Genomic DNA, 19,521 nt, shown 5'->3' with positions numbered 1-19,521 from the left:
CAGTTTCAGCTCCTCATTTTCAGCACACTCCACCTACATGCAAGCAATAGACCAAAATAGAAATTATAACAACAACAAAAATAATATTAATTAATAAAAAATGATTTATAATATCATATTTATTGTTAATATTTATTTGTAAGCCTCAAAGTTTGTTTAATTGCATTTTTCCCCTTTTTGAGGCTTTATAAATAGGAGCTCATTTTCCATAGTTTAGATGTAATTTTTAGAGTAGAGAAACTATAATAAAATTTCCTCAAACTTTTTTGTCTCACATTTCTTTATACAATTTTTATGAGATTGATAAGCATAATGGTCTAGTCTTCTTAGAAAGGTTAGGGATGATCCCATATACAAAAGTGATGTTATTTATATTTTTGATTCAATGTGCTTTTATAGTTTAAACATTTGAGTAATATATTTTATTCATCTCACTATCTTAATTTATTTATTTTTAATAATAATATATAGATTTATTCATGCTCTTACTTCTAATTAGTAAAAATAATGTTAATAGTTAGTAAAGGTATATTTTTATTCTATTGCATTATCTCCTACAGGTATGTTATTATTTTTAGATTTTTCATAATACTAATATTGTGTTTCCAAGATAAATAATTTTATTACTCAAATATATTTTGTGAAATATACATGTGCTTCAATGTTAATTTTTTCAAATGAGTTGTTGGGATGTGAACTACTTATTTGTGCAATATTGTGAATCAAAGATCTAAATAACTAAACAATGTATATGGGTAACTCTTCATACCTTTCTACTCTCCATTATTTGATTACATCTTATATTTACTTGCTTTATTTTACTATCGAGTTCTTAAAAACCAAAAATCACAAATCCATTACCATTACCATTACTTTTTACTAACTTTTTGTGTTTATATTTATACTAATCCTTTAATTCATAGTTACCTCCTTATGGAATCGACCGCTCACCTATGCTACAATTACCGCTAGTAAATGTTACATTTCGGGCGTTAAGCAAATTTTGACGTTGTTGCTGGGGAGGTAGTTTTCAAGAGTTTCGCGATTTTTTTTACCAAAATGGTATTAACTTTATTTGTATTTTTTGTTGAAATTAATGTTGTCTAGCATAGTGTTCTTCCTCTTTTGTGTGTTGTACTATTTTTCTTTTCAATTTGTTAGACTTTATTAATTTACAACATTGTTGTTAAAAAAACGAAGTATATATACATATATAAGTATTAAATGTTAACAATTTATTTATTTTTCTTTCTTTCTTCATTTTTCGGTTAAAAAGAAAGTTTATATATATATATATATTAGAAATTTTCTCCTTTTCTTCGAATACATATATATATTTATATTAATTGTTAAATAAAAAAAAAAGAGTTCCATTTCCTTTTATTTAGTTAATTCTATTTTTTTTTATTTTTTCTTGATTTTTACTTTTTAATTTAGTAAATATTTGCAAACATAAAAAAAAAAATTGTAAGTTTGTTATTTTATCTTTATTTCATTAGAAATTACTAAAGAAAAAAAATCTCTTCCTTGATAAATAATTGGTTGGCCTGGTTGGGAATACTTCCCAAAAGCACTTATTAATACTCTTAAAATTCAAAAGTACTTTGGAAGATATGTTTGGGTGTATTAGTCAAAAGTGATTTTTACTTAAAATAGCACGTTTACAAGAAGCAATAAAGAATAGCTTCTTCTAAATGAGCTTTACTAAGCCAAAATCTACACCAACGAAGGTCATTAATTAGGTTGATTCCTCTCTTTATTTTACTTTTTTTTTAGTTTATTTTTGTGTTGATATATTGTGATTGTTTTCTTGCTTTAAGTTTCCTAGTATAGACTTTTCTTTCTTTGCCTTAGTTTTTCTTAGAATTTAGGTCTTAAAAAAAAATACATAAAATTATTCATTAAATTTCAATCATAAAATGATCAGTATTGGGAACAATTGTATAATATTACAAATGGTAAAATATGATATTGTTATGTCTAGAAAGATTGGTTGTTAAGTAAGGTCTCTGATAGCATTACCCTCCACAGTTACTTAGGAACATCAAGGAGTTCTATCTAAGACAAGTGTGGGCCTAAAGCAGTACCTTGGCAACCTTTCCAATCAGCTTGAAAACAATTCATGTGTATACCTTTACACTATTACATTTTTTAATTTATTTTTATATATATAAAAAAAAAAACTAACCTTGTTCTGTCAAAATAAGCAATTCTACTTTGCTTAAAGGTTATTTGGTCGAAAATGTTTGAATTGTGATCCTCAGTACTTACTCAGTAACCTTAGGGATTTCTCGTAAGGCATTGGATGTCACCCTGAAACCTCCAAATCTATCTGGAACAAGTTTAACAAAAAAAAAACCAAAAAATATATAAATAAATAATAATCATTTTCGATAGTAGATGAATCATCACGAAACTTCTAGTGAAACTTCTTCTAATACATACACTACTCCTTCCAGAACTCCTTCCACCATTCATTCTTCTCCACACACCTTAATCAATAATAATCCATTTGCCATGGCACACAATGATGAAATCCAACCAAGAACTTTCAATGCTATCTCCATCTTACTAGCACTTCCACTCTTTCATGCATTATATTCCTTCCAAATATGCCTGTATTGGATTTTAATCCTGGTATTATTCAAATCTTGCCCACATTTTGTGGAATGGAAAATAAAAGCCCAAATGTGCATGTTATAGAATTTTAGGAGGTAGTAGCCACGTTCTATAACGAAGATGAAAAATGTTGATTCAGTGCCATTAAAGTTTTTTCCTTTCTCCATGACAGATGAAGCTAAAAGCAGATTATACTTTTTGAGACCTAGGTCTATTGGAACATGGGAGGAAATGGCCAAATCTTTCTTTCTAAAACATTTCCCTAGCCATAAGACCAACAGTCTAAAACAACAGATTTCCACATTTCCTAAAAAGACAATGAAATGTTCTATTAAGTTTGGGAAAGATTCAAAGATCTCTTAAGTCAATGCTCTCATCATGGCTATGAGAACTGATGCTTGGTCAGTTATTTCCAGGGGCGGACCTAGGATTCAACTTTAGCGGGGGTGAACATTTAAAAAAATATATATATAATAACCAAAAAATTTATTAATAAATTGATACAAACTTTAATTACGACATATATAAATATTGAATATCAAATTATTTAAATTGATACTATATAAAAAAATATATACATAATACAATGAAATCTTAACAAAAAAAATCAATTTCTAACTCATTTTATTGTACTTATTAAGAATATCAAACCATTTAAATCGATATTAAATAATAAAAAAATATACACAATGCAATGAAATCTTAACAAAAAAAATCCATTAATACATGTTCTTGGGGTTGTGGTGAACCCAAATTTATTCTGAATTTTACTCCCACCTGATCAATCCAAATGGCTTGTTCTTCCATAACTTCCAAACTCAGCCATAAAATTAAAAAAAAAACAATCCAAATTGTAAAATCTAGCCAACTTTAAAATAACCTAGATGTTTTTTTTATCAACAAATTTCAAAATTTGAAAATATCTAAATCTATTTTTTCGAAATATTATATGATTTTCTTCTAATTTCAAAATTCTAGAAAATATATAATTTACATAATTAGATTAAAATTATATATTTTCTTAAAATTTTAAATTAAAATAAAATCAAATAAGCTATCCTTCGGCGTAGCAGCTCTAATATGACAGGAGGTAGAATTATGATTAGCTGGAGAAAAAGGCTTATAAGAATTGTCTGTCTATTGTTGTCCCAAAAATAGAACACTCATTTACAATCACTCTCCAAGTGAAATCCAGTAAAGTTTAATACATCTTCTTGGAGTTGTGGAAAAACTAAATTTATTCTAAGTTCTACTCTCACCCAAACAATCCAAATGACTTGGTCTTCCATAACTTCAAAACTCAACCAAATTTTTTTTTTTTAAACAAATCCCAAATTGTAAAATTTAGCCAAATTTAAAACAATCTAAATTTTTTTATCAACAAATTTCGAAATTTGAAAATATGTATTCATTATATGATTTTTCATCTAAAATATTATATGATTTTCATATAATTTTAAAATTTAAGAAAATATATAATTTTATGAATAGATGAAAATTATATATATTTTTAAAATTTTGAAGGTAGAATTACAACTAGCAAGGGCTTTATAAGAATTGTACGCTTCTTACGCCCGAAAACAAAATACTCCACAACCACTCTTCAAGTGAAATCCATTAAAGTCTAATTCTTCTTCTTATATTGTGGCAAACCCAAATTTATTTTGAATTTTACTCCCACCCGATCAATCCACATGGCTTGGTCCTCTACAACTTCCAAACTCAGCCACCATAAGCCATCTCTTATGTTGGCTGAAGAAAGAGCAATGTCTTTCCACATCCTTGAAAACGATGCTGCAATCATTCAAGATTTGACTGGCATTCTCGAAAAATAGATTCAAGGAACTCTTGTGGGAGATCGATTCCTCGATAGTGGGGGACCCAGGATTCAACTTTAGCGAGGGCAAATTTTTTATTTTTATTTTTTGAAATAATATAATAAGTAAAAAAATATATTAAGAAATTGAGACAAATTTTAATTACGACATATATAAATATTGAATATCAAATCATTTAAATTGATACTAAATAATAAAAAATATACACAATACAATGAAATCTTAACAAAAAAATCAACTTTTAACTCATTTTATTATGCTAATTCAGAATATCAAACCATTTAAGTCAATATTAAATAATAATAAATATACACAATAAAATGAAATCTTCACAAAAAGATCTATTTTTTTTAAATGTTTGTGTTGGGATTTGAACCACTGTCTTTATGATTTATATAAATGAGCTTAACTATTATGCCAAACTCTTAATTGTTGAATAATAGCTTCAATTAAAAATTTATACATTAATTAATTAAAATACATATAGTTTTTTTTTAATATTTAATATATTTTTTTCACCCGAGGCGGCCGCCCACCCTAGGCTCTATGTTGGTTCGTCCCTGGTTATTTCTACGAAAGCCTTACAAGTCATGAACGCCAATTTGTAGAAATGTTATGCAATGGTGAATTCCTCAAAAAAAAAGAGTCAGATAAAGCCCTTCACTGTTCCAAGTACTACTAAAAGCACCAACTGACATAAACCATATGGGATCTATAAACTTCGAGAGGAGGATAGTGTTAAGGCCTAACTCGAAGCTTTAAAATGCCTTGGCATTTTCCTTTGCTGGAATCAATGGAAGAACAGTAGCTTGATGTTTGTCCTCCCCATAGATGACGCCAAACTGTTGACGGCGAGAACTCATCAACTACGTTATGGTCGAAAAATCAAAACACAAGTAAGAGATCTATGAACCTAGAAGACCTTAGTAACCTTGAAGAAAAATTACAGAACAACAATGGTGAAAACTTGTATATTTTTCTTAGAAAAGTCTGGTGTTAAAAAATTTTCCAACCCGTATTCTAGTGGGGTGATAGGCTATTTATAGCCTGGCTCCAATGGCCATGGTTACAAAGTGGTCCCTGGGGACAACATAGTATAGGAGTATACTGCTGAGATTGTGGCGCAGGTAGTTATGGCGCAAAAGGTAGAGGTGTGCGTAGGTGAATACACATGGGTCTCGTATAGCAAACCTAGCCTTGCAGCCTACCATCGCTACCATGTGCCTAGGCCCTTTTGGGTCTAGCCTAAGCGCCATTGACACCATGGGGCCTCCTCGAGACACAAGAGTCTCGCATAGCAACACCACCTTATTGCCTGCCATTGTTACTATGAGCCTTGGCTCTTTTGGGCATTGCCAATGGGCCATCGACATCGCACAGCCTACTCGAGACATAAGGGTCTCTCATAGCATGCCCGACCTTGTTACTGCCTTTGTTGCCTTGTGCCTAGACCATCTGGGGCTAGGGCCTCACATAATGAGCCTGCCATCATGGTTGCCTTTGGTTTACCTTGCTTAAAAGTTGTTTATGCTTTGAGGGTTGAGTGTGACAGGGGTCACTTCTCGTGGGATAATTTCTCATGTTCACACATACTATGATAACCTAACCTGTAGGGTTGGTGGGTTCCAAGTCTTCCAATTAAAAGCATTTTATTAAGCATTTTTCAAAGAGTACCTTCTTAAGTTTCAGTATGAGTTGTTAGTCAAGTACACCATTTTTATGCATTGAAACTCTAGATTTGTTGTTCTTAACTATTTAGGATCCCAAACACATTACATTAACGTTTTAATATATTTAAACTATCCTTTAAATGTTAGTATTTTTTTTTGTTAAAGTAGTCTCTTAATTATTGTTATTTTGGTATTTTTAGTTTTATAAAGGGAATTGACCACGAGAATACACTATTGACCCTCGAATTGGTCAACGACACGAAGTCAGATAAACAATATAAAATGAGGTGAAAACAAGAAGAAATCAAGACGAAAAGGTAAACGACACAAACAATTTATAGTGGTTCAGCCCCAATTAGATGGTAATGACCTACGTCCACTTAGTGTTCTTATTGATGTTGAATCCCAACACTATGATCAATGAACTAGGGTTCACGAGTTTCACAAGCTTCAAGATGATTACAGTTTCAGTGAATAATAGCACTATAATTTTCTCTCAGAATTCTCCCAATCCAAAAGTCCCCTCCCTTGAGCCCTTTGATTCGTATTTATAGGCTCAAGAAGGTTACATGGGCCAATGGGCCTTAATTACCATTAAGACTTGCGTATCTAGGTAAATAAAGAAATTACAAGTAATGCATAATTACAAGATTCCACATCTAAAGGAATTAAATGAATACATCCGGCCAGGCTGGTCGCACATAAATATGATGTTTGATAAACCAATAATTTTCTGGTAGATGGACAAGCATGATACACATACTTAAAACAGCCACGTGTCTCCCATGTGTAGACCAATCCTGCCCGTCGTTAGGTAGTCCGTTTTTGGGTAAACATTTGCCCCCAAGTTTATTTTACTATGCAAGGTAAGTAATCAGACTTAGAACACAAATAACAGCACTAATTCTCAAAAGTTATGCAAGGTAAGTAAAATATTCCTATTCTACTCACTAAGAACAACCTAACAATGGTTATGCTCTTGCATCATTCGAGTACAAACTACTACATTCAACCTTTCCAGAGTTAAATCTAGCTTAATAATCTACCATTGTTGGCCCAACAACAACAAACAATAATCATGAACAACACTTGAATGAACAATGGTGAATTTACGTAAATATGCATTTAAACTTTAATAACTATGACATAGGGTTCTTTAACCATTCAAGTCTCAAAAAGCTTAGCTCATAGCTAAATTAGTATCCAAAATCTGAAATGGAAAATTGATATCCATGAGTTCTAAAATAGCTATTCTAAATTAGGAAATACAAAAATAAAAGAAGAAGAGTAAATGGGACAAATCCGATATAGTTGGTGTGTGAATCCTCCTTGTCCTTCTCGTTCCCCTTCAACAATTGTACTTCCCTTTTTTCTCTCTATTTTTCTGTACTTTTTCTTCTAGTGATAGTCCTTCAATGACTGCCACTCAGGTGATACATCTGGTACCCCTATTTTCCAAATTAGGGTACAAAAAACCTCATGTCTCCCATTAGAATGCCCACCTTCTTTTCCTCCACTTAGGCCCACTTAATTGGACCACTTTTCTGCCCAAAATAACTCCAGCTGGCGCCATTTATGGACCCATGCCACCTGGCCACGAATTAGAAGGAAATGACACAGCTGCCTTTAATTTCCACGTCAGCAAGTGAGCTCCAGCATGCTGCAGCATGAATTTTAGCAATCTGGAAAGTTCAGCTTTTGCTTCCAAACCAAGCTTCCAATTTTTCTTCTTCAATCCTTCCATGGATCGCTTGATTCCCTTTTTACACAGAAAAATAGAACAAGATTAGTTATTTAATTCCAATTTAAACCCAAAATATTGTAAGACTCCAATATTAGATCAACTAATTATATAGCTAGATAACAACTTAAAATTAACAAACAAACACCAAAATCATCACTCTTTTTATGCATAATTAAGTGTAAAAGTCAAATAAATAACTCTATATCATAGAGTTATCACACCCCCAAACTTAAAACATTGCTCGCCCTCGAGTGATGACTCAAAAAGAAAGAAATAAAAAACACACAACAAAATCGACTCAACAACAACACACACAATCGAGAGGATATGTTTTCATAGGATTTAGCTTAGGGAAGGAAATGCTCTCAGAAATTTATTAAAATGATGGTGGAATATGATGATGATAGTGATGAGTGTGCCTCTTGCCAATGCTCTCAATCAAATCTCGAGTGCTAATGATGCCACAAATGCATATGTCAAGTGTTCCCACCAATAGAATGTGCATAAACCTTCCCAAACAATCTTGATTCCCTAGAAAAAATTACACCTCGATCCTAAAGCTTAATGCTTGCTTCCATATGTTGACTTTGTGAGACCCTCTCCACTAATGTAGATTAACACTACACCCAAGATCAATAGGACTTTAACTAGCTTATAATGTTTGGCTTAGGCTAGGGTAGGATAAAAGGTAGTATCTTTGGCTCACAATACCCTAAACATCTCAATTTATCTAGGATCAATTACAAGCTCACACACAATTCCCCAAAGATTCACCCACAATATTGACATTTTTATATTTCTCTTGCCATTATTTAATTCCACACAACTAGAAAATAAAGAAAACTTCAACACAACTTCACTTTTTTTTTTTTTCAAAGATGCTACACCCCCAAACTTAGTTTCAAAACCTATTATTTTTTTTCGAACTTGCTTTCGTTTTTTTTTTTTTTCAAAGGGGATGCACTCTTTATATTTTTCTTTATACAGATTTTTTTTTTTAAAACTTTAATTGACAAAATATATACACAAGGTAAGAGAAATATCACATGAGATTCACTCTCCCCCCAAACACAAACCCAACATTGTCCCCAATGTGGCCACTAAGAATAAGAACATGAAATGGCTCACCACAGTAGTCGAAGTGCTCACACTCCCCACTCACCTACTCTCAAATGTATATCCTAAAAAAATTGAGATGGTTAGGGAGGTAAATGAAGGATTAGGTGTTGTAGGGAAGATGATCATGGGTGAAGAAGAAAATAGGAAAATAAGCTCAAAAGGGGTGACTAGGGACAAAAATATAATGGGTTAGTTGGAAAGGCTCAAACGTCCAAAAATGGCCTAAATCATGTCCGTGGTGTAGTGTCATCTAGGATTTCGCCTCAAGGGCCACACTAAGCAATTCTAGAAACTTAAACTTTCACAAGGCATTAACTAGCTCTAGAGGATCAAGAAAATATGGGAGAAGGAAATGCACATAATATTAAAAACAACACAATCAATTCACTTTGCAACATCATTAACACCAAAGAAAAGCGCGCAAGATGCAATGACAAAAGGCAATGAGGATGGAGTAATATGGATGCAAGTGATCATCATCGAGCCCTTCGCTAAGCACTACTAAACAAACATAATCCTCTCAATACAACTAACACAAACTGACAAGAACAGAAACAGCAACAACAGAACACATAAAACAAGACAGAGAACAGAAAAACAGAAAAACAGAAAAATATTTAACATAAAGTCAAAAGGTAAAAGAACGAAGAAACCCCCTTGCAACTAATCGAACTCCTCAGCAGGAGAGTCCATCACGGTATCGGCAACAGCAACCCATGGCTCCAAAATCTGCTTGGGGAAGGTAGGAAATGAAAGTACAGTTTTGGGGATATTCTTCTTAAGTGCTCGATGCATCACCACATTCCGTTGGTGCTCATACTTCCAATAAACATGAAGATGCTCACACAGCTGAGTTTGAAGAGTCTCTTGCCTAGCCAACCGGTCTAAAATGGGGTCATTCATAGATGAAGAGGCAGCACCTTCTTGAGCACGAGAATTGCGAAAACGGATAACACCTTTGTTGGACAGGCGCTCCTCATCCTTCCACATAGGCACACCAGCGGCCTTACACGCTTGAGTCACTAAAGACGGAAGAAAAATCTTCCCACTCGTCCGGTGGGCACAAGCAAAAATCTCTTGAGCAAGAATACTACCCACATTAATAGACCGGCCTGTAAGAATACAATAGAGCAATATCATGCGCTCCCGGCTAACTGAAGAATCGTGTGATGTGGGCAAGAACCGAGTTTGAACAAACATATACCAACATTTAGCATGGGGTTGTAAATCAGTGCGCTTGAAATGAAATGTCCCAGATGAATCAATCCGCCAATCGACCCTAGGCTTAGCAAGCAAAGCCACAATCTCGTGCATTTTCTCCTCAGTGGCACTTTCAATGAGCTGAGAGTATTCGCACTCAACCTCAGGTAACCCAAATAACTGATTAATGGATGCTCCTAAAAATGGAACACTCGCTTCACGAACAATAACAGAATCAGGCCACGCCGAGGTGATGAATTGGGAGTAGAACTCTCGGACTACAGGAACCACCGCTTCATCAGGTTGCTGGCAAAAACATTCCCACTTCCTGGCCTTGATATTATCAGCCAGCCAAGATGGAACACCTGTGAATGGAGTCTTTTTAGGCAGAAAACCTCTCTCGGGATAGATATCTTTAAGTCGAATAAAATCGTCAAATTTCTGCCTAGCTTCTGGGGAAGAGAATCTCTCAATGGAGCTAAGATCTTTAGCATTTTGTTGTTTGTTTTTCTGAGTACGCTGTTTCCTTGGCCGAGACATATTTCAGTAACAAAAAATACAAACTACACATTTTACCAAGAATGCCCACACACAATACCAGGCAGACCACCCAAGAAATTGCCTCCAAATAAGCTAAAATAAGCAGTGAAAATGCTAGCTGACCCCCAAGCAGAATAACATACCGAAATAATGCACCCAAATGCCTCAGAGAAAAACAAATCCCAGTAAAAGTGGTGCCAATATCAAAGAAATGCCCAAACCTGAGTTACCCACGATGAAAAAAATAATGGAGCTAGTGGGGTTGTGCACCTGGGTGTGGCGATTGGGGTCGACAATCTCGGCAAAGGGTTCGACGGCGATGAACGATGGCGGACAGAGATGGGAAGGACGGGGTTTTGGGAGCTTCGGCTGGGGTGAGTTTTGGGAGGCTTCACGACTGGTGAATCTTCTCAGTGAGAGATGTGGGGCACGGATTGGGTCTGACGGCGGCGACGAACGGTGGGGCACAGAGATGGGGGAAACGGGGCAGAGGACTCACGGATGGGTCGCGCACCTGGGCGAAGTGCTGGGACGGGGTCTGACAGTGGAGTACGGGCTGGGTCTGACGGCGGCTGAGGCTGGGTCTGACAGCAGCTCGGCGGTGGGCTGGGCGGAGGAGCTTCGGCTGGGGTGGGTTTAGTGAAAGAGAAAGAAAGAATTCGGGCTGACTAATTTGGGAAATTGGCTTTTAATTTCTCTGTTTTCTTGATATATTTGTTTTTGCTTTTTTCTGTTTGTTTTTTTTCTCTCTTACCCAACCAAGCCCATTCCAAAGAAAACCCAATACCTTGCCAGGTGTTCTGTATTGCCTCAAATTTGTCTATTCAAGAGGCCTACTTGCTAAATTTCATGCTGTAGCATCCTGGAGCATCTATAACTTGCTTGCCAAAACTGAATTCCTTCCCCAAGCTAAGAAAATCAGTAACTTTCAACCCCAAAACTGCACCAGTGCATCAAAATCAATATTTACCCTGCCTCCAGTTGACCTAAAAAAAATAAAAATAAAAAAAACAGCAACACTAAAACAAAATATAAATAACACTAAAGTAAAGAAAATAAAATTTGAACTAAGTAATATAAAATATAACTATATGTATATATATTTTTATCCTGCTTTTTTTTCTTTTTCTTGTTATATATATATAATTTTTTTTTTCTTTTGCTTTTTATATATATAGGTATATTTACAAAATGACTTGCTTGAATCTCTCTCTCTTCGGGTCTCCCTTAAAATAACACAAGGAGCACAAGGAACCCGAAGTACCATCCGCTTCATGCATCCTCCAAAGTAATGGAGGTCTTCGCTCGGTTGACCTCTCCTTCCCAATAGTGCTTAAGTTGCTGGCCATTCACTTTAAACTCTCTACCGGACTGATCTTCCCTTACTTCAACAGCCCCATGAGGATACACCTTGATTATTGTGAATGGCCCCGACCACCTGGATTTCAATTTACCAGGAAATAACTTCAGCCGCGAGTTAAAGAGCAAAACTCGTTGTCCTTCTTCAAACCTTTGGGAATGAGCTTTCCTACCACACTTCTTTTTCTTCTTTCTATGTGGCTCTTGCAAATGAGACGGTGCCTTGTTTATACTTGCCCCTAGCTCATTGTTGCTCTCCAATTCTTTAAGAGATAGCCTCATCCTCACTTTCTTGTTATACCTTGTGGGTACCTCTTCCTCCATATTAGAGTTCTTGATAGTGATGGCAAAACAATCTCCTACTTCATCTGGAGAACGTATAGGATTGAATACCTTGAAAGTTACTTGTTCTTCTTGAGCTCTCATTGTGAGCTCCCCTTTTTCCACGTCAATCAAGGTCCTCCCAGTAGCTAGAAATGGCCTACCCAAGATAATAGGAACATCTCTATCCACTTCATAATCAAGAATGATGAAATCGGCCGGAAAAATGAACTTATCAACTTGCACTAGAACATCTTCAATTTTTCCTTCCGGGTGCGCCATAGAAAGATCTGCCAATTGCAAAGTGACTGTAGTTGGCCTCGCTTCTCCAATTCCCAACTTCTTAAAAATAGACATAGGCATTAAGTTAATACTAGCTCCCAAATCACATAAAGCTCTACCCACATCTCTTCCACCAATAGAGCAAGGAATTGTAAAGATACCCGGATCCCTCAACTTAGGAGGAATTTTACTCTTCAACATGGCCACCGTTTCAAACTCACCAAGTCTCCTTTTCTTAGTCAAAATGTTCTTAAAAAACTTTGCATAATTTGGCATTTGCTCCAAGGCCTCCACTAGTGGTATATTGATATGGAGTTGCTTCAAAACGTCTAAAAACCTTCGGAATTGGCCATCTTGTTGTTGTTTTTGAAATCTTTGAGGAAATGGTGGAGGTGGCTTGCTCAAACACTTTTCTGCCGCAGATTGCTGAACTGATGCTGTAGCATTCTGGGTAATTTCAGCAGCTGAACTTGCTGAGTTTTCCCTCTTCTCTTCACCAATTTGGATTGAAGTGGGCTCGTTTTTTCGCTTATCTTTCTCCTCATGTAACTCAAGATTTTTCCCACTCCTCAAAGTCACCACTTTGCATTGCTCCTTGCCATCCCTCCTTGGATTTTCAGTGTCACTTGGCAAGGTGCCTTGCGGTCTATTCCTCAATTCATTAGCCAATTGCCCCATTTGAATCTCAAGGTTTCTCAAGGAGGCTACTTGGCTCTGAATCACAGCATCATTCTTGGCCATATAGTCTTTCATTAAACTCTCCAAAGAGCTTGATTGAGATGCTTGAGGCGGAGAAGGTTGTTGCACTCTTGGTGGTTGTTGAGAAAACCCCGGTGGATATGTTGTCTTGCCTTGCATTGGTGCTCCACTTGAACTAGCTCCTTAACCCCCCCATGAGAAGTTCGGATGGTTCCTCCAACCCGGATTGTAAGAGTTCAAATATGGGTTGTTACGGCTCACATTTTGATTCCCCAAGTAACAAACTGATGCCGGATTTGATGGACAGCTGTCAAATGTGTGCCCATCTCCACAATAAACACAAGAAACATCTGCCACTTGGCCCATAGCAGCTGGTTGTACCATTCCCCCCAAACTCATGTTCTTGAGAAGGTTAGTCTTTGAAGAAACTTGAGCTGTCAAAGCTGTCAATGCATCAACTTCAAGTATACCAGCCACTTTTCGACTTGTTGAGGCTCTAACATTGGACCATTGATAATTGTTGCTAGCTATCCTCTCCAAAATATCATAGGCTTCATTGTAGGACTTAGAGAGAATAGCCCCATTGGCTGAAGCGTCTAACACCATACGAGTGGAAGAATTAAGCCCATTGTAGAAAGTCTCCATTTATATACAATGTGGGATCCCATGGTGTGGGCACTTTCTCAATAATTCCTTGAATCTCAACCACGCTTCACAGAATGATTCATCTTCCAGCTGCTAAAATGACATGATTTCATTGCGAAACTTGGCATTTTTGGTAGGGAGAAAGTACTTCATCAGGAATTTTTCAGCCAACTCATTCCATGTAGTCACCGAGTCGGGAGGAAGGGTGTTGAGCCAAACTCTAGCTCGATCCCTCAAAGAGAACGGGAACAACATCAACCTTAGGGCCTCTTCACTTACTCCTTGTAGCTTGAAAGAATCGCTCACCTCCAAAAATGAACGAAGGTGGAGATGAGGATCTTCCGTTGGCAGCCCACTAAATTGACCAACCGTTTGGAGCATTTGGAACATGACGGGTTTTAACTCAAATTGGGCTGCTTGGATTTCGGGCCTCACAATGCTCGGATTGAGCTCATTAAACATAGGGGCAGCATAGTCCCTTATGCCCCTCTCTCTATCCTCGGCCAAAGCAATGGCGTTAGCAATATTATGGGCATCCCCAACCCCTTCAATCTCATCAGCCATATTGAAACGATTTTTACCCCTTTGTTCCCTTCTTCTTCTTCTAAAAGTGCGTTCAATTTCGGGGTCAATAGGAGCTAGTTCAAGGTCTTCTTGCTCGTTCATGCACTAGAGTATTCTTGAAAATTCACAAAACCGAGCAAGCATGATTAGAACAACACAGAAAAATAAATTGCAGAATAATTGATATTACACAAATTTTTAATTTCAATCCCTGGAAACGGCGCCAAAAACTTGTTGTGAAAATTATATGTTCAAGTGTACACAGTCCAACACAAGTAATATAATGATAAGTGAATCGTCTCCACAGGGATTGGTATTAAAAAGTTCAATGTAAACACCAATTAATTACAATTTAGAAATTTAAGAAACTGAATTGAGTGGTTGTTGAAACTAAAATAAAATGAAAGAAATTAAAATATGTTTAAAATTAACCACAAGTTCTAGAGAAATAACAGCAAGAAGAATTATCAATGGAAAAATTGGACTTGAATAGCTAAATCCCCCTATGTCAGAAACTGCCCAGAATGCTATAGCATTAAATTTAGCAAATCGCACCAGAGTTAACTAGAATTCCCAATATGCTCACCAGATTTTTCCAAAACTCGTGAATATAGTTCTACCATCCAATTAAATATATTCCTATATCATATCAGACTTAGAACACAAATAACAGCACTAATTCTCAAAAGTTATGCAAGGTAAGTAAAATAGTCCTATTCTACTCACTAAGAACAACCTAACAATGGTTATGCTCTTGCATCATTCAAGTACAAACTACTACATTCAAACGAAAAAGAAAACAACCCAACCTCCTAATAATCAACCTGTTCCTTGGGCTGAAAATCCTTCAACTAGCCCTCAACCTGAGAACATTTCCCAGCCAGAAATTCAAACAAAAGCCTGAATTCGAGACGTCCTTTGACCAGAGGATGAATGGTACGTAGTACCACCTAGTGTTATCACAGCTAGGATGGTAGGGAATTATCTCAAGAAGTACGGACTCCCTAGGACAACCCTAATCAAGCCTTCAATCAACCAGCGGGCAAACCTGCCTGGGGGCACCTTTAGCGCCTGGTCGAGGTATCACATTGAGGCAGGCGCAACCTTGCCTCTTTATCCATTCTTCCAGGGGGTGGCCAATTATTTCGAGGTCGCTCCCTTTCAAATCACCCAAAACGGATATAGAGTTCTTTCTACTCTCTATATTCTTTACAACCACAAGAAGTGGCCCGTTCCTACGCCACACGAGATCGATTATTTATTCGATCTCAAGTCCAACTCCAACAACAACAACACGGGTTTCTTTCATTTCTACCACCAGGAATCTGTTCGCACCTTCCTGAGTGATATTACCCACAAGTACAACGTGGGAAAGTACTTCCAAGAGTTCTTCTTAACACCGGACCTGGTCACCAACAACCTGGCCTTTACGGAAGGAGGTAAATTATTTATTCACTGGTTGTTCAATTTCCATTAGTTTTTTTTGCACATTCCTTAGAACTTTGATGTCATTCAGGTCCATGGCATCGACTAGTCCCCACTCCAGAAATGGAGATACGAGCAACATCCTTGGACAGCATGACAAATATCGACAAAAGTGTCAAAGAGGTGGTCACAGAGAATAATCTAAGGCTCGTTGGCCTTCTAGCACCTCACTAGGACGTTAGGGAATCAACTACAGCAAGTGTTACTGGGGGAGAAGTTTTTGAGAAGTACCAAGATGTGTCACAACCCCCGAGAAGGAGAGCTACGGGATTGACCATGAGGGAAACCTCCAACACTCCGCAAGCAGCTGCTGCCCCTGCTCAACAAAGAAAAGGCAAGTAGAAGGTCTCTGAGCATCCCGAGCCTATTCTCGAGTCTTTGGATGAGAACGGTACTAACTTCTCATTCTTAGACAGTTTTCCCATTCTCTATCATTTATTTGATGGGGACGGCAACTTTAAATACACACCTAATTTAAATTCAGACTTCTTCAAGGTAGAGAGTGAGTGTAGCAGTAGTACAATAAGTAATGTAGCGACCAATAATTGTAGCTCAAGTATTTTACTTGTAATTTCTTTGATCTTATTTCCTTGATTTAGTAAGTCTCTCCATCTATATTGACTGATTGTTCGCTTCTATTTTGCAGTCATGTTTACTGAAGATCCATTCAACTTGTATAGCGAACCTGACCCCATTTCTCCTGCGAGCAAAAAAAAGGGGAGCAGGCAGCATCGTGGGGAAACCAGCAACAACCCTCCAAAGAAAAAGGCTCGAACCGAGGATCCTCCAGTACTAGTTCCTTCCAGGGAAACAACACCTCCTCCAGTTCCCATCGACCAGTTGCCTCCACCAGCCCCCGAGGACCAGACACTTCCTCCAGTGCCTGCCAACCAAACTACTCCAACTCCCGCTGACCAGACCCCTCCTGATCAGACAGGAGAGGCTTTGATGAACATGTCTCTCAGCTCAGCCAAAGTTGGCTAACAAAGCTATCAAGGCATCGACGCAACCGAGAGGCCATCAGCAATACTGACTCCATGGAAGTCGAGCAGATCTTCAACCAATCCGCTGAATGAAGTGCTCAACGTAAGTTGCCATTTTTTGCTGAGCTTTATTTGTTTATCTTTTCACTTTATTTCCACTAACAATTTTATCTTTTTTCTGGTCGAAGGGAGTTCTAACCATGAGCGCTGGCTGGCGCCGCTCGGGGGCATTGACCGCTCAATGCAAGAAGAGACTTGGTGAACAGCTCAGAGTGTCTGAGGATAAACACGTTGAGGAGCTTAAGATGGCTGAGGCCAAATGCACCAAGCAGCTCGAGGCAGCTGAGAAGAAAAATGCTGAACTGCTCGAACTGAAGGTCAAGCTGGCAGAAGAGCTTAAACAGCACCAGGCTGCCTTGACCAAATCCATTGAAGCTAAAGAGAAGTACAAGGAGGATTCTTTGATCAATTTCAAGGAAGCCTCTAAAGCTTCAAGATGATCTGGTCATTAGCAGAAAGGAGACAAAGGGGTTGGAGGAATGCGTCAAAGAGCTTGAGGAGACCAATGCCAGTAACCTGGAGAAGTACAAGGGAGCCACTTTTAAATGCTTCAATATGTTTTGGAAGAATAACCGCGGGGTGGACTTTAGCTATCTACCAGACCGTATGAGACAGTTTGAGCTAAACAGGTGTCTGGCTCATCTTGAAGAGGAGGAGAGAGCGAAAGTTCCAGCATCCCTCGAAATCTCTTTGGCTTTGGGCAACGATGGCGAAGGCGAGGAAATTGGGGCCTCTGTCGACTAGCAAATTCCTCAAGATCCTCCTACTTCATAATTTCTTCTGTTTTTTATTTAAACTTATAACTTGGGACACACGGACCTCGGTTCATACGGTCAAGACAATATATTTTTTGCTGCACGGGCAGCTTTTTCTTTTAAACAGAGAATTGCATCCGAGCAGTAACTGCTCGCGGTGTAAAACAATTTACTTTTAATATTTAGATATTATAATACTTTAAATATATTACAACATCTTGTTCGCATGACCGAACTTAGCATAGAACTTTGGTTTGATTTAACAAAATTTAAACAAAATTTTGAAAAATACTCTAAGTACCGTAGCATGCTTTCACTTATTTTGCTCGTGCGTTTACATATACTTGTCGATATGCTTTACTTACCAGATACCTTATATGCCCCCCAAGTGATTGAGGAGCTTAAGGTTCCCAGTCACTTGCCTTGACCAAAACCTGTTCGAACAGTACTACTCGTAATAAAGATATATAAAAAAATGATAATATAGCAAAACAACACACGTAATGAGCAAATACTTGTAATAAATACAATAGTTGGAAAGATTGACTGGTTGCGCACAATCCCTTTTATTTCTCGTAATAGATGGACAATTGTGTCTATACGAGTGATCAAGAAATGATCTTACACTTATAAGCGATCAGTCATATGACTGACTGACCCTTGTTCATAAATTTGTAAAAAGTTAAATTAATACAAGCCAATTCTTTTAAAAGAATTGTTTATTGATAATACTTGTGTAGGTGTTCTCCATTCCAATAACGAGGAATCAGATCTCCATTTAAGTGAGCAAGTTTGTAGGTGCCTGGTTGAAGAACTTCTTTGATTTGATATGGCCTTTCCCAGTTAGGTCCAAGCACTCCAACAGCTTGATCGCGGGTGTTGAGGAAAACTCTTAAGTACCAAATCTCCTACATTAAATTTTCTTTCACCTACTCTAGCGTAGAAGTATCGGGCGACCTTTTGTTGGTAAGATGCTACTCAGAGTTAGGCTTGCTCGCGCCTTTCATCGACCAAGTCCAGAGATTCCATCAATAATTGGAAATTAATGTCTTGATCGTATGCCAACCTTCGATGTGATGGTGGATCTAATTCAACAGGCAACATAGCTTCATACCCATAGGCTAAGGAAAATGGAGTATGGTCTGCTGTTGTTCGATGTGATGTTCTATACGACCAGAGGAATTCAGACAACTACTCTGGACATACCCCCTTCGCATCTTCAAGCCTTTTCTTCAGAGTATCCTTTAGTGTCTTATTGTCAGCCTTAACTTTTCCGTTTGCCTGTGGATGAGCTATTGAAGAAAATCTTCTGATAATCCCATGCCTCTCGCAAAAATCTGTGAATAGATCACTATCAAATTGTGTGCCATTGTCTGAGACAATTTTTCTTGGCAATCCATAGTGATACACAATATTCTTGACCACAAAATCCAGCACCTTTTGGTCGTTATGGTTGCAAGTGGCTTAGCTTCGGCCCATTTCGTGAAGTAGTCAACAGCAACCACAACATATTTGACATTGCCTTTTCCTGTGGACAAAGACCCAATCAAAATAGGCAATCCACAATCACCCATAAGAGTCGTATTGACCCACCATCCTAGGCAATCCAACCACAATGTCCATGGTTGTAATAATCCC

The 19,521-nt window shown here is 37.2% G+C and overlaps 1 protein-coding gene and 2 non-coding genes across 3 annotated transcripts; 1 reads left to right on the top strand and 2 right to left on the bottom strand.

Annotated features, from left to right (window-relative positions):
• Positions 1-2,898: 2,898 nt before the first annotated feature.
• LOC133793216 (small nucleolar RNA R71) lies at positions 2,899-3,004 on the bottom strand. Its single transcript, XR_009874671.1, has one exon. It is a non-coding gene; the product is annotated as a small nucleolar RNA R71 (small nucleolar RNA).
• An 8,998-nt stretch (positions 3,005-12,002) lies between these two features.
• Positions 12,003-13,550, bottom strand: LOC133792186 (uncharacterized). The gene has a single exon (XM_062230102.1). The coding sequence runs from the start codon at positions 13,548-13,550 to the stop codon at positions 12,003-12,005; it is 1,548 nt and encodes a 515-aa protein (XP_062086086.1).
• Positions 13,551-14,052: 502 nt separating this feature from the next.
• On the top strand, positions 14,053-14,159 carry LOC133792831 (small nucleolar RNA R71). Its single transcript, XR_009874303.1, has one exon. It is a non-coding gene; the product is annotated as a small nucleolar RNA R71 (small nucleolar RNA).
• Positions 14,160-19,521: the final 5,362 nt, after the last annotated feature.

This window comes from Humulus lupulus, chromosome 7 (genome assembly GCF_963169125.1).
Source record: "Humulus lupulus chromosome 7, drHumLupu1.1, whole genome shotgun sequence".
Taxonomy (NCBI): Eukaryota; Viridiplantae; Streptophyta; class Magnoliopsida; order Rosales; family Cannabaceae; genus Humulus; species Humulus lupulus.
Note: the sequence above shows the minus strand (reverse complement) of the source record. Positions and strands in the feature narration are given on the sequence as shown.

Bases quoted from the DNA above. Each gene is read 5' to 3' on its own strand.
- LOC133792186 (XM_062230102.1), bottom strand. From the start codon at position 13,550: ATGCAAGGCAAGACAACATATCCACCGGGGTTTTCTCAACAACCACCA.